This window comes from Cucurbita moschata, unplaced genomic scaffold, assembly GCF_002738365.1.
Source record: "Cucurbita moschata cultivar Rifu unplaced genomic scaffold, Cmos_1.0 Cmo_Scf00048, whole genome shotgun sequence".
Lineage (NCBI taxonomy): Eukaryota > Viridiplantae > Streptophyta > Magnoliopsida > Cucurbitales > Cucurbitaceae > Cucurbita > Cucurbita moschata.
This window is the reverse complement of record NW_019268564.1, coordinates 403,308-423,824: the sequence shown is the minus strand read 5'-3', so window position 1 is coordinate 423,824 and position 20,517 is coordinate 403,308. Positions and strand designations below refer to the sequence as shown.

Genomic DNA, 20,517 nt, shown 5'->3' with positions numbered 1-20,517 from the left:
ATTGCGAAGAGGGGAGTACGTACCATAACTAAAAACTTCCCACAACCAAAACCAGTCCTGTTCAATCACAACTGTATAATTCTCCCCTGGTATATATTGTTGTAAATGATTGCTGAATCCAATGCACCTAAATGATAGTGAGAGTTCTATTAATACAGAAACATGGTAAATTATAAATAATATGGAAATAACAACAAAAAGGAAAGAATAATAAATGAATACAATATATTTACCTTTAATAAAATGGCAAATATGGTAACCCTAATGTGCAAATATCTAGATATTTGCTTTATAATGAATCAATTAGTAATCTTGAAAACCAATTTTAAATGTAATGAAGTGAAAATAGATATGAATCACAAATAAATAATCTAAACATGTGTCCGATATAATCAATAAACTATTTCTTTTCCTACAAATTGAAGAGAGGACTACGTACCATTGGCTCGAACAAAGCCAATCCTCTTCAATCACAACGATATAATTCTCCCCTTGTATACATTGCTCCAGCTGTACGTGCCTCAAATTCTCCCGATCTAAAACGTTATCACGAAAAGGAAGACAGAATCAGGCCATATGGCAATAATTCAAGAAAGGCCCCAAAAAGTCACTTTCAGGTAAACTTTCTCTCTTTACCTCAAAATCATTTTATAGCTAATCCAAAGGGAAGTTTCCTTTCCGATTTATCATCCATTTGAGTTCCCATCTACCGACATTTGGATGGCCGAGGCCAAGTGGAAAGGCACGTGATTGGTCGTACTTCCACATTCATTAAAAGCTCCATCTCCTCACATTACCCACTCGAAATAGCTGTCTGCCTTTGGAAACTTTCAAGTCAACGCCTTCACTTTTTCTCCACACTGCAATGGCTTTGCAGTTCCCTTCTCCTTCTTCCTCCAACCAACCATGGCGGCTGCCGGAAACCCTCCTCCTCCTCCTGCTCCTTTCCGCCGGAGTAACCTCCAGAGGTAAAACCATCAGCCATTTGTTTATATTCCCATAAAAAAATTTAGATTTCAAGTGATTGGAAGATTTGAAGATAGTCTGAGTATATATATATATGTCTTACCCAGTTCAGCTAAAGACAGCTATCTTGTCTCCTCTGACATTGTCTCTGTTCTTTTTTTTCAGAACTTTTGAAGAATTCAGATTTTGAATCTCCGCCGTCAAACCTGCCGGAGAATTCAAACAAAACATCAGTGAAACTGAACGAAAACAGCACAATTCCAGGATGGACATTTCAGGGGACGGGCGAGTACATAACAGTAAGCCAAAACATTTCATTGCCAGAAAAAGGACATGCTATTTTGTTGGGTGAAGATGGAAGAATCAACCAGACCTTCATAGCCGATGTAGACTTTTTGAATTACCTGCTGACCTTCGCACTGGCTCCTGGCGGTCAGAATTGTTCATCTACAGCTCCATTGCTAGTCTCTGCTCCAGATAGTGATGCGATGTTTACCTTTAGCCAGCATTATGGGAAGGAGCCATGGGAGGTCCATGGCGTTTTTCTGGGTAGCTGGGGAGATGAAGAGCCTGTAAACCTGCAAATTGGAAGCCAAGCTAATGACTCTACTCCAGCCTGTTGGCCTGTAATTGACTCACTTCATATCAAGACAATGGGTATAGTGATGCCAGATAGTGGTAAGTAGATTTCTAAGATCCTCACAAATGTGAGTTAAAAGACAGGTCTGTTAGGAATCACGATTCTCCACAATAGTATGATATTGTTCACTTTGAGCATAAGCTCTCATGGCTTTGCTTTTGGCTTCTCCAAAAGGCCTCATACCAATGGAGATGTATTTCTTGCTTATAAACTCATGATCATTCCATAAATTAGCCAATGTATGATTCCCTCCCAACAATCCTCCCTTAAAACAAAGTACACTATAGAGCCTCCCCTGAGGTCTATGGAGCCCTCGAACAGCCTCCCCTTAATCGAGACTCGACTCCTTCTCTAGAGTCCTCGAACAAAGTACATCCAGTTAAAGGCATGACTTTAATACCATGTTAGGAATCGCGACTCTCCACAATGATATGATATCCACTTTGAGTATAAGCTCTCGTGGCTTTGCTTTTGGCTTCCCCAAAAGGCCTCGTACCAATGAAAATGTATTCCTTACTTATAAACTCATGATCATTGGTGGATTGGATTAGTGTCGGTAAGAAAACTTCTTACTGCTACTTTTGATTGATGCAGGAAACTTAGTAGTCAATGGAGGATTCGAATTCGGCCCGGATTTTCTCGAAAGCGTGGAAGGAGGAGTTCTACTGGATTCAGTTCCTACTCCTCTCTTTTCACCACTAGCACAGTGGGCTATAATGGGGACAGTCAGATACATAAATTCAAAACACTTCTTTGTTCCACAAGGTAATGCTGCAGTAGAGCTGATATCTGGAGCTTCATCAGGAGTTCAAGCAGCAGTGAAACTCCAGGCAGGTTCATATACCTTGAATTTCACGCTTGGCGACGCTAACGATTCATGCGAAGCTAAATTTCTTGTCGGAGTACAAGCTGGATCGGGGTCACAGAATTTCACGTTGGAGAGCAACGGAACAGGTTCGGCTGTAAAATTCTCCATGCCATTCAATGCAGCTCCTGATGATAATACAATCACTTTCCTTAGCTACACTACATCCAAAACAAAAGATGGGGACTTCTGTGGTCCAGTCATAGATGATGTATTTTTGCGTGCTTCTCATGGGCTCAGAATTTTAATGCCCTGGAAGACCTTGATTCCTCTGCGTTTGATTACAATTCTCTTTTTGCTCTGAGGAAAAAGTCCAGGAATTCTACATTTGACAAGTTAGGAGGCCTGTATTATTGCTGTACCTGTCTTCTTTGAGGAAAGTTCAGAATAAAAACCAACAAACACCGTAATTTGTCTCAAAAGAAACATACTTCATTAATATGTGGAGATAGAATAGAATGACAGTAATTGTGACAGTATAGTACATTTAGATTGATATTACTTCATATCTAAGACTATGTATAATTTGCTAACGAAGTGGAAGTAATGAAGATTTATATATATATACCACTTCTGAAACGACTGAAATCTGCTGTATATCTGGCTTGTATATCTAAGAAGAAGCCGTTTATTTGGGTAATTCTGAACATGATAGCCAATGGTGGAGAGCTTTTCGTACATTGTTCATTGTATTGACATTTTGATGACCTGAAAATCAAGCAAAATAATGAAACACAGTAAAATGGATAGTGTACGACTGCGAGGACGTGGAAGTAAATAGTAATGATTCCATTGAGGAAACTTGAAGCTTCAGTGGAAATACTAAACCAACCAAGGTGGACATACATCATAACAATAGTTTTACTTTTTAGCATGATGATGGTAATCTAGTGAAAAATACTCTCGTGCCCTAACAAATGATACCATCCTAAATTTCAAAGTAAAATCTGCAAAACTAACATGCTTTTCACACTAGAATGTGTTACAAATAACAGCCCAAGCCCAAGCCCAAGTCTACTGCTAGCAGATATTAGAAATTGTCCTCTTTTGGTTTTCCTTTTCGAACTTTCCCTCAAGATTTTTAAAACACGTCTACTAGGGAGAGGTTTCCACACCCTTATACAGAATGCTTCATTCCCCTCTCCAACCGATGTGGAATCTCACAATCCACCAACCCCCTTCAGGGACCAGTGTCTTCGCTGGTACTCGTTCCTCTCTCCAATCGATGTGGGATCTCATAATCCAGAGATGACCTATTAATCACTTTTTTTTTCTTAGATGTGTGATCATATTGATGTTTAGGGTTATCAGGGTCTTCCTTTGGAATATTTCACCACACCATACCAATGAAAATATGTTGTTTAAAAAAAAAAAAAGTTGACAAGGTCATGGTGATGTAGACTAGATAAAAATAGATCATGGTCATGTGATGTATTGATGCATAAGGTTATCGAGGTCACAGAACAAAAGGATATAAAGAAACTCAGAATCGCTTACCGTATAAAAGTTGCTAAACTGTTAATATTTCTGATGCTATACACGAGGCCATTAAACTGTCTCAACAGAATTGATCTTTGTTCCACGCTTCAAAAGATTTTTGTATTCTTGACTTTTTGACCAGTCGTCAATCTCACGTGCTCGTAAAACTGGCAGAGGGTGTGAGAGTTGTCTTGTTTGAGCGTTTCTGAAAACACAACAAGTTAGACACGCACAGGGACTGATATAACTTGCTACTTTATACGCCTTACAAGTTTTTCACCTTATATACCAGCCTACGGGGCTTGAAGAAGCTTTGTCATAAGAGCGAGCTTGCTCCAAAAAAGCATCCACATTCAATTGATTAGCTATAGACGGACAGCCCCCAGCCAGTTTCATCAGAACAGAGATGACCACCTCTTGTTGGAGCAAATGAGTAATCAAATAGTTGAGAAAAGAAGTTCAAAAAGAAAATTCATCACAGATTAGAAGGGAGAGAATCGGATGAAATTAGAGGTTTATAGTTAAATAAAATCCATACTTTAGAGTCCTGAGCAACAAGAAGGGCAGCACGATCACAAGTTAGCTCTGCTGCTCGAAGCCAACGGAATAATTGTTCTTCTAAGTTCCGAGCTAAAAAACCACCAAGCCCTATAAAATATAATAAATGAAATTTAGGTATGTTACTTAAAAAGCTTTAGCCTGAGGCCTACATATTCCCTGATTTTTTTCCCCCGTTTAAATATCATATCATAATGCTTGTGGTGACCACGGAGCAAAATGATATTCTTTCATGTTAAAATTCTTATATGCACTCCCAACAATGCACTCGATAACTTTGTCTTTTAGAATTAGAATGTTGCATTGGTACTCAATAGTTACTCCTCCATTCTCTAACAGGATCAATTAACAAATTAGCCCCAACAATTATATTATGCTAATCAAACCGTCATTTAAATGCTTACCCGGTACAGTATAAGCTCCCAGGGTAAGAATATTGGCAAATGTAAGCCACACACCATGGTCACATTTTAGATGACCCAATTCATGAGCCAAAACAGCCTGAAAATTTCAAGTGATAGAAGTTACATAGCAATAGCATCAATAATGAAATAATAAATAAAAAATACACTTGAGTTCCACGTTATGACATGGCCATGTTTTTTTACCAATGATGTCCATGCTAAGCATTTTATGTCTTTTTTGCAATGAAAGAAATGAAGCTACAAATTGATTCAGCAACCCAAGACTTAGCATGTGCCTATTATAAGATAATTGAATACCTGCAATTCTTTTTGTGTAAGAAGCTCCACAAGGCCAGTATGAACAACAATAAACGGCTTTTTGCCACTTATGGCTAATGTATAAGCATTTGGCACAGGATTTTGACGAACGTATAGATCCGGAGCCTCAACATTGAGTACTTTGGCGGCCTCAATTATCAATTGATAAAGATTTGAAAGCTGAACAGGGAAGAAACATATGCTCCACATTAGCTATAAATGTCATGCTTAATCCCATCATGTTCACCTAGTAAGGAACAACTAATGTTCATCATACAATGTCCATATAAACTGCAAGGAATTTCTGCGAGAAGCAATTTTTTTGCATATCTGAATGGAAATCCCGATACCCAAATGCATAAACTTAAATGCACTCCCACCATTTATCCAAGTGATAAAGTAGAGTTGGAAGAGCTAACTGCTAAGAGATAGTCTTTAAGTTTAGTAAGAGAAAAGATGCATAAGTTTTGTGTGTAATTTGATTGGAAGATACTAATTTATTAGTAAGATTCAGACCAGTCTTTTCATCTTAGTGCATTTCTGATTGAAAAAAAAAAAAAGAACTCATAGGGGAAAATATTCGATTTCTAATGAGTCAAATCTTTAAAAAGGTGTAAAGCAAAATATATAAGCGTCAGATAATGGATTTTTAGGGTTCAAACACCTGATTTTCAGAAACAAGTATTGATGTTCCTATGTTCTCAAGGAGCATGACTTGTTCAGTCACGGTTCCTGCAATGACAAAACAACAGAGCCATTAACGGAAAAAATATTAGAACTAGGTAGCCAAACGAGGGCAAAACCAGATATGGAAGTAACTGATTGAAATATATAATGCATAAAAGAAATAAATAAATAAATTATGTTCACGAAACCACCATTAGTTTGCTTAGTGACCAATAAGGCCAAATGTAATTAGTAAAAGGGTTAGAGGAAACAAATTAAGGTTATGGTGGTTAACTATGCAGAATTTAGTATCCTACCAGTTTTTTCAATAACCAAATGTAGTAATGTCAAGCAACTGTCCTTCAAAATTGTTGAGGTGCAGGTAAACAGGAATGAACGCTCATGAATATAAAAAAATAATTTATGCTCACAGGACCTTATATATAAAACATGTTTACAGTCTTTAATGACTTTATCATCATCATGAAAACATCAACAACCTAGATCAGAATTATTAAAGCTCTTTCGTATGTTCATTGACGGGAAAACATTCACAAGCTAAACTCTAACTTGTAACAACCCAGTCATGCTGCAGTCATAAAAATATGTATACTTGAACTGGAAACTCAGCAGAAGCTAGACGGTTGTTTTCCAACAGGCATGTTTTTATCAATTGGACGCTCGAAGATCATTCAGAAAGTTCATCAGTTCTCTTACCCAATAAAACCTTCCCAAGCTCGCTCAACCCTGGAATTGCCCGCAAAATCATTGTGTTCTGCATGAGAGAATAATTCTTGACTTGAGCAAGAGGATATTAAAAAATAAATAAAATCTATGACCATAAGCTACTTCAATCTGAGACTTTCATGTGATGATTGCTCTTAACTCTACGAAGAAATAGAGAGACTTGAATATGGTACATTTATTAACTGTTGAGTCATTGTCCAGTAGACATCACTCCCTGCGAGGAATTTTTCCTGACTAAAAGAATGAATTGGAAAGAACTCGACCTAACTCAACAGCTAACACGTTTGGGTGCAATGGTAATTTAAATAAGCTCAAGTTCCTATCATGTCATAATATCCTCGTTTTATATTAATAGTCCAAACGTTAATCCTCAGAAATCAAAAGAAATATTCGAGTCCACATCTGTAGGAAGTGTTTGAAAATGAATTACAGATATGTCATTTGGATAATTTAATCGAGTTCTATCTTCTTTTGTAGCTCCCCTATTCCCTCAAATTTCTCCATTTTCTTCTTTTCATTTCTCTGGTTATTTTTTTCCTTTTCATCCAAGCATAATAATAGAAACCCCTCGGCCATCGACCATTATAAACACAAAAAACTTTCACGTATGAGAATAAAGGAAACTAAGGCCTTGTGTAGATAATTTTGAATCTGTTAAAAAATTTATGTTCCATATGACTGGAATAAACTTCGAGTTCAAAATTTTCAATCAATAACTAAATATTCCTAAAACAGTTTTTACTTGAATTGGATTATGAGAAGCACAAGAAATACACCGGCTGTATAGACAACGCGGCTATTAGTATCAGCTTTCTCATCACAATTGAACATGCTTCCATCATCATTAGCAGAGAACAAACATAACAAATAATTTCTCGTAACATACACAACAAAATATAACAAAAAGACTGATCTCTCTATACAGCCGGTGTATTTCTTGTGCTTCACATAATCCAATTCAAGTAAAAACCGTTTTAGGAATAATTAGTTATTTTATAATTGAAATTTTTTGAACTTGAAGTTTATTCCAGTCATATGAAACACAAAACTTTCTCATCCACAATTAAACATGCTTCCATCGTCATTAGCAGAGAACAAACATAGCAAATAATTCCTCGTAACATACACAACAAAATATTAATCTGTCTGATAACTCGTTTCATCAATCTCACAAATGACAGTCAAAAAATACGAAAAAGAAAAGCAAACACGCAAACAAAAGTCAGTGAGGAAACGTGAAAATTTTCGAACCTGCTTGTCAAGAGGATGGCGGAAATCATCTGCATCAAGATCGCGAAAGGCGAGGGAGGCAGCTCTGCAAATGGAAGACCTAAATCTCTTACTCGCCGACGATCCGAAGGTGGTGAGGTGGTTAAACCTGTGGGACGCTCCAGATCCGAATGTGCGAGGAGAGGGATTTGCAGTGAGGCAGAGAGAAGAAAAGGAAAGGGAAGCCATGGGAACTGTGTGTGAGAGAGAGAGAGAGAGAGAGAGAGAGAGAGGCGTGAAGAAGGAATTGGAGATGTGTGATTTTGCTTGGAAGATTCAATGGTTCGATTGATTGCGGGTGACGATATTTATTTACGGCCATTACCCGTACTAATGGTGAACATTTGGCGCCATTTCGTTTTCATTTGACCGTTTATGACATGAACGGCCGTTAAACTAATGACTAATGCCCCCAAGGCCGACCACCCTTTCCGTCTCCGTATCCATTTATCTAACGAGAAAAAGTCTCTTTCTTTCCTTCCTCTTAAAGTAATTTCTTGTAGTAGTCGAGTTCTGTGTCATGAACGTACGAAGAAATCAAAAAATTTCTCGAGAATCCTACAAGATCCATCATGAAATGAACAAAACCTACTTACTTGTGAGTACGCCAACTAACTGTTCACTCTAATTCATCAGCTAGTTTTGGTACGTTGGGGGATATCATCATTGCCGAACCCGATAGATAGGGGTCAGTGCTTTCCGACTTTTTTTTGTTAAAGCTAAGGTTAGTAGAAACTGAATGATCCCTTAGCTCGGGCAAGAAAAGGAAAAGACATGTACTTTTTCAACAGTGGGCATCGTGATTTTAACACGCTCACGACCAGCCTTGAGAGGAACTCAAGCCACCTACGTTTTTTGTCCAATTTTGTGGTTTCATTGAACCTTAGGTAAGGTTTGTCTTAGCGCCATCGAACATCACTTGTGCATCTCAATGTCTGAGTTAGCACAGCGATGTTCGTTGGTTGGAAGTAGTGGGACCCTACGAGTTAAATGAATATCTTTATATATATATATATATATATATAAAGCTCTACCATTCACTAGTACATTATCAGCTCACCTTGTCTGATACAATACAACAACAATACAAGAAGATACAAGTTTTTTCTTTTCTTTTCTTCCCTTGCTTATTTTGGCTTCCGCCTCGACTCGTTGAACTCGCTACTCTCGCCTTATCAGACTCATCCTAAGCTTGCGCTCGTTGGAAAATCTGTGTCTTAGCCTTTGCTGACCGGAACCATTGAGCCCTCTTCATTCGTTATTTCGATACGTAAGCCCGCCATGGGTGCTTTACGATGCAGAACCAGCCTGTTCGCACAGGTCTAGAAGATCCAATGTCTGTACAACCGAAGTAAAGCGACAATGTTTTAGAGTGATTTTGAATATAAAACAAAGCAATTGGTTTACGATGGGGGAAATTTTGCAGTACCTCTGGGATAGATAGTTCGAGGCGGAATTTGGGACCGTCGTAGTGGTGCAAGACTGGCCTGAATGAATCTTCTTCTAATGCTCTGCAGAGCTTTCTGATACGGATCTTAACCTATTAATTCGAAAAACAAGAGCGTTTTATTAGCAAACTATGAGCCTCCGACGCCACACGAAAATAGAATACTGCGGACGAGACTTTACCTGAGCAGGGAACCTGGATTCGCCCTTACATTTCTTGTCTTCCCAAGCAGTTGGGTCAATGTTGGAACCTCCAAAACTTGCTGCCTGCAATACCCAATCGTAAACCAAAATAAGCAGTAGAAACGAACTTTAAACGAGACATTGCACGAGAATCAATATCGAAAAACATTAAAAATTGGACAGTTTACAGTGACGAATGTGACATATCGCTAGCATCTACTACTTTATCGGCATTAAAGAACTGTAAATATAAGAAATAGAAGGAGATCTTAAGAACTAAGCCATTATGACATGGATTGATATATTGCATGACCGATTATCAACGCCCTCGGGACTACTGGTATATTTTCTACCTGTTATCACATATTATTGAATCTAAACTTGAGAAAATGTTTGTCATGATGAAACTAAAAGGAAAATTATGTAAATAGAAAGATGACAAACCTCAAAAATGCCATGTAATTGATGGGTAGTGTAGTTATAGAGAAACAGAGGCAACCCTGGTGTTATTGCACGCACGGAGTCCCGATATCTCGGAGGCAAACCTGCAACATACAAAATATGAGATTGTGCCACTAACTATTTCTGTTAGCCTACCACAATGTATTACGAGCTTGAACATAGTTCCGAGAATTCTCGTAAGAAATTTAATTCAAACTTCGAGCAGTTCATCTTGATAAGCATGTAGTTAGTGTAATAGGCACAAAGTGATTCGTACAGGCCATGCCAAGGTCAGAAAAGTTAGCACAATTACCAAAAAGTTGTCGCTTCAAATCTTCCTGCATGGTATCGTTGTTACAGACAAAGATGTATCCACCGAGTACTTCATTTCTGGGCAGTGTTTCGGTCGCTGGCAGTGTCTTGAACCTTTTGTCAATCGAATTCACTGAGTTAGCGTTTTCACCAACATTATTGTTGGAGCTGCTGTAATTGGTAAGATCTTTGTTGACGAAGTCATTGCTACTGTACTTGGTACCATGTAGGCTTCCTGCAACATTTGTATTGTTCTTGCCATAAACTGCACTCATGTTGTAAATCTCATTCCTCAATGGATTTTTGTTAACCGTATCGTTCGTTTTCGAATCCAAGCTCAACATGTTAAAATTGAAGCTTTCGAATTTGTTATCTTCCTGAAAACCGAACTTTTCTCTTGGCCTTGCATCGAGAGAGCTCTTTGAAAAATCAAGGTTATTCAGACGCTCTCCCTTCAATCTTGTCTGCTCAGCCAGTTTAGATGCAGCCCATAACCATTTATGATCCTCAGAGACTTTCATCTGACCACGCAGCTCATCTCCCAATTGCCAAAAGCTATATGAACCATCCATTTTGCAGCGCTTGATTGTGATAAGGATGAACGAAGATCCCTTTAAGCAATAGTAAAGAGGAAAATAAAAATAAGTTCACTCTCATTACCCACAAAGAGAGAGAGAGAGAAGAAACTATAAATATTGGGATAATAAAGGATAACTCATACTGAAACAGTGTCTATCACACCCTAGCCATAGCATATAACGACCCAAGCCCACCGCTAGCCGATATTGTCCTCTTTGGGCTTTCCTTTCCGGGCTTCCCCTCAAGGTTTTTAAAACGCATATGCTAGGAAGAGGTTTCCACACACTTATAAAAATGTTTCGTTCCCCTCTCCAATCGATGTGGAATCTCACGATCCACCTCCCTTTGGGGCCCAGCGTCCTCGCTGACACTCATTTCCCTCTCCAATCGATGTGGGATCCCCCAATCCACCCCCCTTCCGAGCCCAGCGTCCTTGTTGGCACACCGCCTGGTGTCCACCCACCTTCGAGGTTCAACCTCCTCGCTGGCACATCGCCCGATGTCTGGCTCTAATACCATTTGTAACGACACAAGCCCACCGCTAGCAGATATTATCCTCCTTGGACTTTCCCTTTTAAGCTTCCCCTCAAGGTTTTTAAAACGCGTCTACTAGGAAGAGGTTTCCATACACTTATAAAGAATGGTTTGTTCCCCTCTCCAACCAATGTGGGATCTCACATAGCACTACTTAGCCCAAACACATGATCAAGAAGTAGAACTACTTTTGGAGAAACCATTGGAATAACACATGAGCGTAGTTAGTATTGTAACTAGTCGAACGGAATCGTGTTACTCTCATAATACAGAGCAAGATCTTTTTACTTAAGAAAAAACAATTGAACCCTTTCTCAAAATCAATCTTTAGGAAACAAAATCAGTCCCAAACGAAACTCTGTCAACCATGTCAAACTCCAATCACACTTCACAACCAAACATAACAGTGGAAAACCCCTTAAAAGTTCATTTCCTGGCCACTTAAGAAAACAGAACAGGATCCCCAACAAAAGTCAGAAATTCCAGAGAACAGATGCAAGCATGTGCGTTAAAAACAGTTCTAGAAACACATTTCAAGGTACCCAGATCCAATCATCCGAATTTCGAACAAATCATCACAGTAAACCAAAGTCAAAACCCCATCTCCAATTCACAATTCAAACTCAAAACAAAGTCAAACACGAATCGAAGTAGGCTTAAGAACACTCCCTTTCACAATTCGAACTTCCCTTGTAGTACACAACTCCAAATCTAGGTCTTAACAATTCGCTACAATCACAACAAAACTTCCCAAAAAAAAAAAACCATAAATCAAAAGATAAAACAAGTAAAAAAGAGATCCAGAGAGACAATTAAGAAATGAATGAATAAGCAATGAACAAAAATGAAGTTAATCGAGTGAAATAAATCACCAAATATAAACAGATAAGGAAAGAACTCGGAAAATTAAGATGAAACTGTAAGAGAGGCGAGAGATTTATGGATTTTGAAGACTTACTGAAGTGAGAAGCCCTAGATTTAGGGATCGCGAATCGCGAGAAGGCGAAAAAGAAGGCTCTTTATCTGCTTGGCTGAGAAGCCGAGCGACAGGGGAAGAGGAGTAAACAAGAAGAATCTATGGGTATTTAAAGAAGCATATGACGAAATTGCCCTTGTAGAGTTTTACAATTACTATATTGCCACTACATTCAATTTTTTCTTTTTATTATATTTATATACGTAGTTAGCACGAATGAAATTATATTTAACTAAATAAAAATTCAAAATAAAAATAATTGAAAAAACATAGTTAATTAATTAATTAAATATACCCTAACATAATGTTAAAATAAAAATTAATATTTAATTCTAAAATAATATAAATTAACTTGTATTATAAAATATCGATAAAAATAATATTATAAGACATTTTCATATAGAAATCTTACTCGAGTATATGGTATGAACACTCACAAAATAAATTAATAAAAGTTAAATCATAATATAATAAAATAAAATAAAATAAAAGTCTTTTATCAAATATTTCAAATCTCATTATTCAAAATATAAATAAATTTTTTCCCCGTAATTTGTAAAGTAATGTAGGGGCAAAAATGTAAAATCATTTTATTTTAATAAAAATTAAAAAAAAATAGCTGGCAAATCCCTTTGTGTACGGTATGAAGTCCATATCCATTGTTTGGCAATATCAAATTATAACGACACGTGTGTGCATGTATGTATGCTTGTATCTATCATACATCAATAAATAAATATATATATATATATATATATATATATATATATATATGTTATTGTAACGTCCGAGTTAATGAGGAGTATATGAATGAACTGAAACTTTTGTAACTGCCCAAACCACCCTAATAGATATTGTCCGCTTTGGCTCGTTACGTATCGTCGTCAATCTCACAATTTTAAAACGCGTCTATTAGGGAGAAATGTTTCGTTCCCCCTCTCCCAACCAATATGGGATCTCTCGCAATCCGTCTTCTTTGGGGGCTAGCGTCCTTGATATCACACCGTCCGGTGTCTGACTCTGATACCATTTATAAAAACCGAGAACGAGAGTGATCATGCCAATATGATTGTTGAAAAAAACTTTAAAATACCTTTCTGGTAGCTAAATCATAGTCATCTCCAAGTTTAACTCAAACGTAGCTCGCACCAAAATACCCAACAAACATTAGCGCTCTCCCTGAAAATGAGGTGATCCAGCCGCACCTTCCAGTTCAGCTACCTCATTATGACCACTCCAGTCACTAGCCCTGCCTTCAACACCCCCTCCTTGCAATTAAGGTAACGACTTCAGCCATGCCCAGCTCCCATAGTGTGACGGGCAGTGTGTACAAGGCTCGGGAATGAATTCACCGCCGTATAGCTGACCGACGATTACTCGCGATTCTAGCTTCATGCAGCCTACAATTCGAACTGACGACGACATAGGAAATTCAAAGTTAAACATGTTTCGGTTCGAGTAATTCTATGTTACATGAACTTTTAGAATTTTTTTTTTCTAAGAAAACTCGAGCATTCAAAATATTAGAGATTTGAATCACCAAAAAAACGATAGCACGTGGGCAAACATGTAATTAATTAAATTATAGGCCCCTATATGCAATTATTCATATGTCTCACTTTTTTTTTTTTTCAATCTTATCTATAATGTCTAGTAATTTAGCAACAATTTTAAATTATATTTATTATTGTAATTATTATTTACAAATAAGCACATGGGTGGGTTTATTTATTTATTTTTTTAATGCTATTTTAATATATAAAAACAATAAAAGTTGGTGGATGCTTTGTTTGGTTGAATTGTTTATAATTTATATATATTAATGAAGTTTTTTATAAATTAATTTCTTTATAATTAATATTTGTTTGTTTGGATTTGGAAGGTTCTAATTAATTTATAAAATAATAATAATAATAACAATAATAATAAATGTGAATATCTTTAATTTTTTAAAAAATATAGTTTTTAATCTCCGTCTTGTCTCTAACTAAAACCCTAAAGTCGACTGTCGTCGGTCACCACTAGCCATCGTCATTGTAGTCGTCGTCACTTTTTTCCTTCTTCTTTATTTGCTCTTAGTCGACGACCACCATTTTCAAAGTGAAAGAGCCTTCATTTCAAATATGCGCAATTCACGAACCATCAATAAACGTGTAACAGCCCAATCCCACCACTAGCATATATTGATATATTGTCTCGTTTTAGCTTATTACGTATCACCGTTAGCCACGCCCTTATAAGGAACGTTTCGTTCTCCTCTCCTACTAATGTGGGATCTCACAATGAGTGTGAACTTTTTCTCGGGTAACCCATGTGTGATTCCTTCAAATTGTTTTCAATAAGATTTTCTAAAACATTTATAGCAAACGTGACTTGAAACTCGAGCATACTCTAACATTATCCGCAAAGTTCGAATTTCTCACAATGCTCCACAATTTTTGTCCCGCTGCTGCAAGAATGTGATTGTAACACAGAATAGGGTAGGGATGAGAAATTTATCGTGTCTCCATCCCCACCTCTTACTTCAATTCTTGTGTAACGGCCTAGATTCATCACTAACAGATATTGTTCTCTTTAGGCTTTCCCTTTCGGGCTTCCCCTCAAGGCTTTAAAATGCATCTACTAGAGGAAGGTTTCCACACCCTTATAAATCAATCCACCCCCCTTCGAGGCCCAGCGTCCTTGCTGACACTCTTTCCTTCCTCCAATCGATGTGGGACCGTCCCCAAATCCACCCCTCTTTGGGGCCAGTGTCCTTACTAGAACACCGCCTCGTGTCTACCCCCCTTCGGGGAACTGCGAGAAGGCTAACACATCGTCCAGTGTCTGGCTTTAATACTATTTGTAACGGCTCAGATCTACAGCTAGCAGACATGGTCCTTTTCGTGCTTTCCCTTTCGGGCTTTAAAATTTTCTACAAAATTAATTACACGTAGATATAGAGAAAAGTTGAATTATTATTATTATTATTATTATTATTATTATTAATATTAATTTTGTTTGAGGATGTGTGAAGATGGGCTTATAAGAACGTAAATGGGCCCAATTCTTTTCCGGCCCATCGTTCAAACTCGGTACGGAATGGGGAATCGAGAATCAAGCTGGTTCCTCCGGTCTGGACGTGTCCTCCATTGCCGAAGCGCCATCTCTTCTTCCTCTCCAATTTCATAGTTTCTCAAACAAGGATTTTCAAAGCTCCCGATCCTTCTATTTTCTTCGAATGGATTTGCAGCCGAGCGATTTCGATCGCTTACTTTTCTTCGAGCACGCTCGGAAGAATGCCGAAGCTTCATACGCCCAGAATCCCCTCGATGCCGATGTGAGTTTTCTTTTCTTGTTCTTTTTTCGTCTCTTAATTTGCTCATTGCGCTGTTTATGTTGATTTTGTGGCTGTTTTTGTTTTTGTTGGGTTTGTGGAGGATTATGTTTAATTCTATAAAATGTTATGAAACTCGAGGGTTGGTTTCAATTGTGCTTGAAATTTGGGTGTTAATTAGCTTTTTAGTTGTCGTCATTCATCCATAGGAGCATAGTGCTGCAATTACATGATGATTTTAAGCCATGGCCTCAATTTCTATGAGTTAATCACAAGATAAGGCCCCAATTCTTGCATTTTGATTGCTAGAGGGAGTGAAAATAAAGGAAAGTAATGGCTCCCTGTTCATATCCGAGTTGCCATTTGGCTGTCAGCTTAGAACTCTGTTTAAATGTTTGAAACTAATCCTGTCGTTTATTAGATAATGGGCGTTTTTTCTTTAATCGGTGTTGTGTTTATGACTCTTGAGCTGTATTTGATTATCAAATGTATGGAATTTCATGTAGAATTTGACAAGATGGGCAGGAGCTTTGTTGGAGCTATCTCAGTTTCAAAGCGTTATAGAATCGAAGAAGATGATTCTAGGTATCTTTTTGTTCTACCCAGTTGGATGATGAAGCATGGGAATTGAGAACATTTTTGCTTGACTTTAATTTGTTGCTGCTCTAAGATTTTCCTTGCCTTTTTCTTCTAATCTAATGATTTTGGTGATGGACATTGAGTATATTGTGGGTTAATTTGAAATGGGGTTGAGACAGATTCAATAGCTAAGCTGGAGGAGGCACTATTGATTAACCCCAAGAAGCATGGTGCTCTTTGGTGCTTAGGAAATGCTTATACTTCCCATGCCTTTTTGAACCCGAACCAGGATGAGGCAAAGAGTTATTTTGATAAGGCGTCGGTATACTTCAAGCAAGCTGTGGATGAGGTACTGAAGCTAGAAAACCGTGGAGCGAGCTTATAAATATGCATTTCTTGATGGCTTTCCTAGTTTGACATGGTTTTTTGTTGTTGCATTCAGGATCCTGGAAATGAACTTTATCTAAAGTCTTTGGAGGTGACTGCAAAGGTACTTTAACATTCTTTGGTGCAATTTTAATATCTTTCCATTTTCATGAATACTAAGCTCCTTTCAATGGGTTTGAATTGAGAGAATCTGTTTGAGATCCTACATTGGTTGGGGAGGAGAATGAAACATTCTTTATAAAGGTGTGAAAATCTCTCCTTAGCATACGCATTTTAAAAACGTTGAGGGGAAGCCCGAAAGGGAAGGCCCAAAGAGGACAATATCTGGTAGCGGTGGGCTTGGTCTATTACAAATGGTAGCAAAACTAGACATCAGGTGATGTGCCAGCGAGGAGGCTGAGGCTCGAAGGGGGGTGGACACGAGGTGGTGTGCCAGCAAGGACGTTGAGAGAAGGGAACGAGTGCCAGCGAGGACGCTGGGCCCTGAAGAGGGGGTGGTTATGAGATCTCACATCAGTTGGAAAGGAGAACGAAACATTCTTTATAAGGGCGTGAAAACCTCTCCCTAGCAGACACGTTTTAAAAACCTTGAGAGGAAGCCCGAAAAGAAAAGCCCAAAGAGGACAATATTTGCTAGCGGTGAGCTTGGGCTATTACAAATAGTATGAGAGCCAAACACTGGGCGACGTGTCAGCGCGGAGGTTGAGCCCCGAAGGGGGTGGACACGAGGCAATGTACCAGTAAGGACGTTGGGCCCCGAAGGGGGGTGGATTATGAGATCCCACATTGGTTTGAGAGGAGAACGAAACATTATTTATAAGGGTGTGGAAACCTCTCCCTAGCAGACATGTCTTAAAAACCTTGAGGGGAAGCCCGAAAAGGAAAGCCCAAAGAGGACAATATCTGCTAGCAGTGTACTTGGGCTATATTACTCATGATATGAGAGCCAAACACTGAGCGATGTGTTAGCGCGGAGGTTGAGCCCTAAAGGGTGGTGGACATGAGGCAATGTGGCCCCGAAGGGGGTGGATTATGAGATCCCACATCGGTTGGGGAGGGGAAGCTCAAAGAGGACAATATCTGCTAGCGGTGAGCTTGGGCTTGAGCTGTTACAAGAGAGTCACTTTCTTCTTATCTTGTCTTTTTTTTTTAAATAAAAAGTAAGCGGGTGTCAAGAACTTAGAGGTGGCGGCTGCCACTGTGTCGGTAATGAAGTATTTTGCATTAGGGATAAGTCTCTCTTGAAGAACCAAGATTGGTGGAACAAATATATTTGAATGCTTTCATGTTGTAAACTAGAACTTGACTATTTTTACTTAGTGTTTTGTTTCTCCCATTTGTTATATCCATGACCCGTTTTTATTTGGTGGATTGTGTGTTTTAGGCCCCAGAATTGTATGCAGAAATTCATAAGCATGGGTTTGTTCAACAGACGACTGGAACAGCTGAACCGTCTGCTTTGTCTAGTACTAAGGTATTGCTTATTGCTTAGGGACGAGGTATTGCTTATTGCTTAGGGACGATAACGTATCAGCTGAACCGCTATGTTCTACGAACACATGCTTTATATATTCCGTTGACTTGTTAGAAAAAGGTACCTTTATCTTACTATATACTCATTTTGAGATCCCACGTCGGTTGGAGAAGGGAACGAAGCATATAAGGGTGTAGAAACTTCTCCCTGGCAGATGCGTTTTAAAACCTTGAGGGGAAGCCCGGAAGGGAAATCCCAAAGAGAACAATATCTGCTAGCGGTGGACTTGGGCTAGCTTTTTTTCGTATTCCTTTCGAACATTCTTTCACTTTGCTTGTTAAAAACTCGGTTTCTTCCCAAAAAGAACAAATCATAAACAGTTTACAAGCTCTTAACTTCATGCTTTACTTCTTTCTAGACATTAAAGGAAACGAAGAGCAGTGATCTGAAGTATGACATATTTGGATGGGTAATACTTGTTGTTGGTATAGTTGCATGGGTGGGGTTTGCGAAATCTCACATCCCGCCCACACCACCACCTCGATAAGTCGTCGTGCTAGACGTTTGGAAGTCCGAGATTTAGAGATGATATTCATAGAGATGAGAACTACATATCGATCATCGGTTCTTTTCTTGTTCTCGTTTTCTTCTTGTTAATGCTTATTATTATCGATTTCATTGAAACTCGAGTCGTTTTTGTTTCTGGTTTTTCTGGGTATGATTGATAAATAAGCTGGGATTGAATCCTGGTTAGAGGGGTTTTGTTGGGAATGTTGCTGCTGATTGTTCGTCAAATATTTGGTGATGATTTGTAGGGTAGAAAGGAATGGTCATTAATTTTATTTTGCAGCACATTGTGGGGGATTGCCTTGTCCTTGTGAATTTAGTTCATTCATTCGTTCTGTGTATCCCGTGTATAAGATCGGACTACAAAATATTTAATCTATTAATTGATGCGATTCGATCATAATCTGTGTCAGTTATGAGCTTTATTATTTTGGGGACTTGGTTAAACAGAGAGTCTAGAAAGAAATGACCTATACTCTTATAGGAAAAGTAGACGATAATAGTGTTGATTTTAGGATTTGATCTATCAGGCTCGGTGGATCATAAAAAAATTGTTTATTAGAGAATCGATGGTACATAGGAATCTTAAATTCTTTTAAGTTTTTCTTATCGGTAACTTAATATCCTCATGAATATTTTCATTCAGATGTGGTTTTGGTTCATTTATGTACTCTACTTAAGTGTCACATGATCACCAACTTTCGCTTCAGTTTGTCTCCGAACCACGTCATAATAAGAGAAGTTATGCTCTAATAGCATCTATAATGATACTTTTAGCATACAAAAATACGGATGGTAACTCCAAACTTCTGGGGTTGAAAATGCAAATATATACACCATATATCATGATTGTTGAGACTTAAATTTATGACTGACCTTGAGTTTTACTTTCATTCTCGGGTATAATTGGATGTATAAAACTTCTCTATGCACGGTTCACATACATGCACATGGATCCATTAAGCGAGCTCGTTAACGTATTCTCTAGGCCATATTGTGGTCTAGTGCACGCTCGGTGATATGATGCACATAAACACTTTTGTGCATTTCACGACTTTAACTTCTCAAGAGACGCGCATTCATAATCGTAGTCTTTCCATCATATTTTATAAAATATTTCTTGTTCACGGTGTCTTGTTTGAACATATATATAACCATACATAATTCTTGCTACGAAGATTTAGTTCAAATATTTTAGATTTATTACGATTTAGTTCTTACAAAAAGTAAAGGTGTTTATATGACCCAATAATTGGATCAACATGGACTATCCACGATTCGAGTTGGGTTAGATTTTTATTTTGGTTTGGATTGGGTAGAATTTTTGAAAACTGAAAATTAGATTATGTTTGCGAACTGATATTTTCTTGGTCGGATCAATCCGGCCAACCCGAAAATAGGGTTACAAAGCAACCTAACCCTACCCTACCGTGATGTATTGTAACTTGTAAATGTTTGATATTTGAACTTTACGATATTTTAGTTATTGTGGATGAGTAATGTTCTTTTTTTTCTAAAAAAAAAAAATTAAAAAAAAGAACAACCTGAAAACCCAACCCAACTCAACTTCCTAATTTTTAGTTGGGTTCGGGTGTGAACTTTGTTGTTCAGATCACTAATCCAACCAACTCGAAAATTTGTGTTAAACCATAAGATTTTTCTAACCCAACCCAACTTAAGTTGTGTACACCCCTATCTAAAAGTATGTAACTTATAAATTATGACGTATATTAGTATCTGTTTCGTAACAAATCAAGAAATCATAGATTCTCTTTAATTCATAATAACAAACCAGAAAATTATAGATTCTT

General features: G+C 37.9%; 4 protein-coding genes across 4 annotated transcripts; 2 read left to right on the top strand and 2 right to left on the bottom strand.

The window, feature by feature from the left end:
- Positions 1-810: 810 nt before the first annotated feature.
- LOC111435121 lies at positions 811-2,775 on the top strand. Its single transcript, XM_023072459.1, has 3 exons — positions 811-968; positions 1,132-1,644; positions 2,201-2,775. Exons 1-3 carry the CDS (start codon positions 866-868, stop codon positions 2,773-2,775), a joined length of 1,191 nt encoding a protein of 396 aa, XP_022928227.1. The 5' UTR covers positions 811-865.
- Positions 2,776-2,881: 106 nt separating this feature from the next.
- On the bottom strand, positions 2,882-8,187 carry LOC111435181 (protease HtpX). The gene is made up of 9 exons (XM_023072553.1): positions 7,895-8,187; positions 6,614-6,671; positions 5,895-5,962; positions 5,231-5,410; positions 4,913-5,009; positions 4,489-4,598; positions 4,231-4,364; positions 3,969-4,155; positions 2,882-3,179 (listed from the first exon to the last, which is right to left on the bottom strand). Exons 1-8 carry the CDS (start codon positions 8,099-8,101, stop codon positions 4,020-4,022), a joined length of 990 nt encoding a protein of 329 aa, XP_022928321.1. The 5' UTR covers positions 8,102-8,187; the 3' UTR covers positions 2,882-3,179; positions 3,969-4,019.
- A 744-nt stretch (positions 8,188-8,931) lies between these two features.
- On the bottom strand, positions 8,932-12,461 carry LOC111435182 (B2 protein). The gene is made up of 6 exons (XM_023072554.1): positions 12,366-12,461; positions 10,296-10,905; positions 9,986-10,086; positions 9,542-9,625; positions 9,342-9,452; positions 8,932-9,250 (listed from the first exon to the last, which is right to left on the bottom strand). The coding sequence occupies exons 2-6, from the start codon at positions 10,864-10,866 to the stop codon at positions 9,203-9,205; spliced, it is 915 nt and encodes a 304-aa protein (XP_022928322.1). The 5' UTR covers positions 10,867-10,905; positions 12,366-12,461; the 3' UTR covers positions 8,932-9,202.
- A 3,025-nt stretch (positions 12,462-15,486) lies between these two features.
- LOC111435326 (mitochondrial import receptor subunit TOM20-like) lies at positions 15,487-19,085 on the top strand. Its single transcript, XM_023072782.1, has 6 exons — positions 15,487-15,702; positions 16,206-16,284; positions 16,458-16,627; positions 16,721-16,768; positions 18,050-18,139; positions 18,558-19,085. The coding sequence occupies exons 1-6, from the start codon at positions 15,604-15,606 to the stop codon at positions 18,684-18,686; spliced, it is 615 nt and encodes a 204-aa protein (XP_022928550.1). The 5' UTR covers positions 15,487-15,603; the 3' UTR covers positions 18,687-19,085.
- The last annotated feature ends 1,432 nt before the right edge of the window (positions 19,086-20,517 follow it).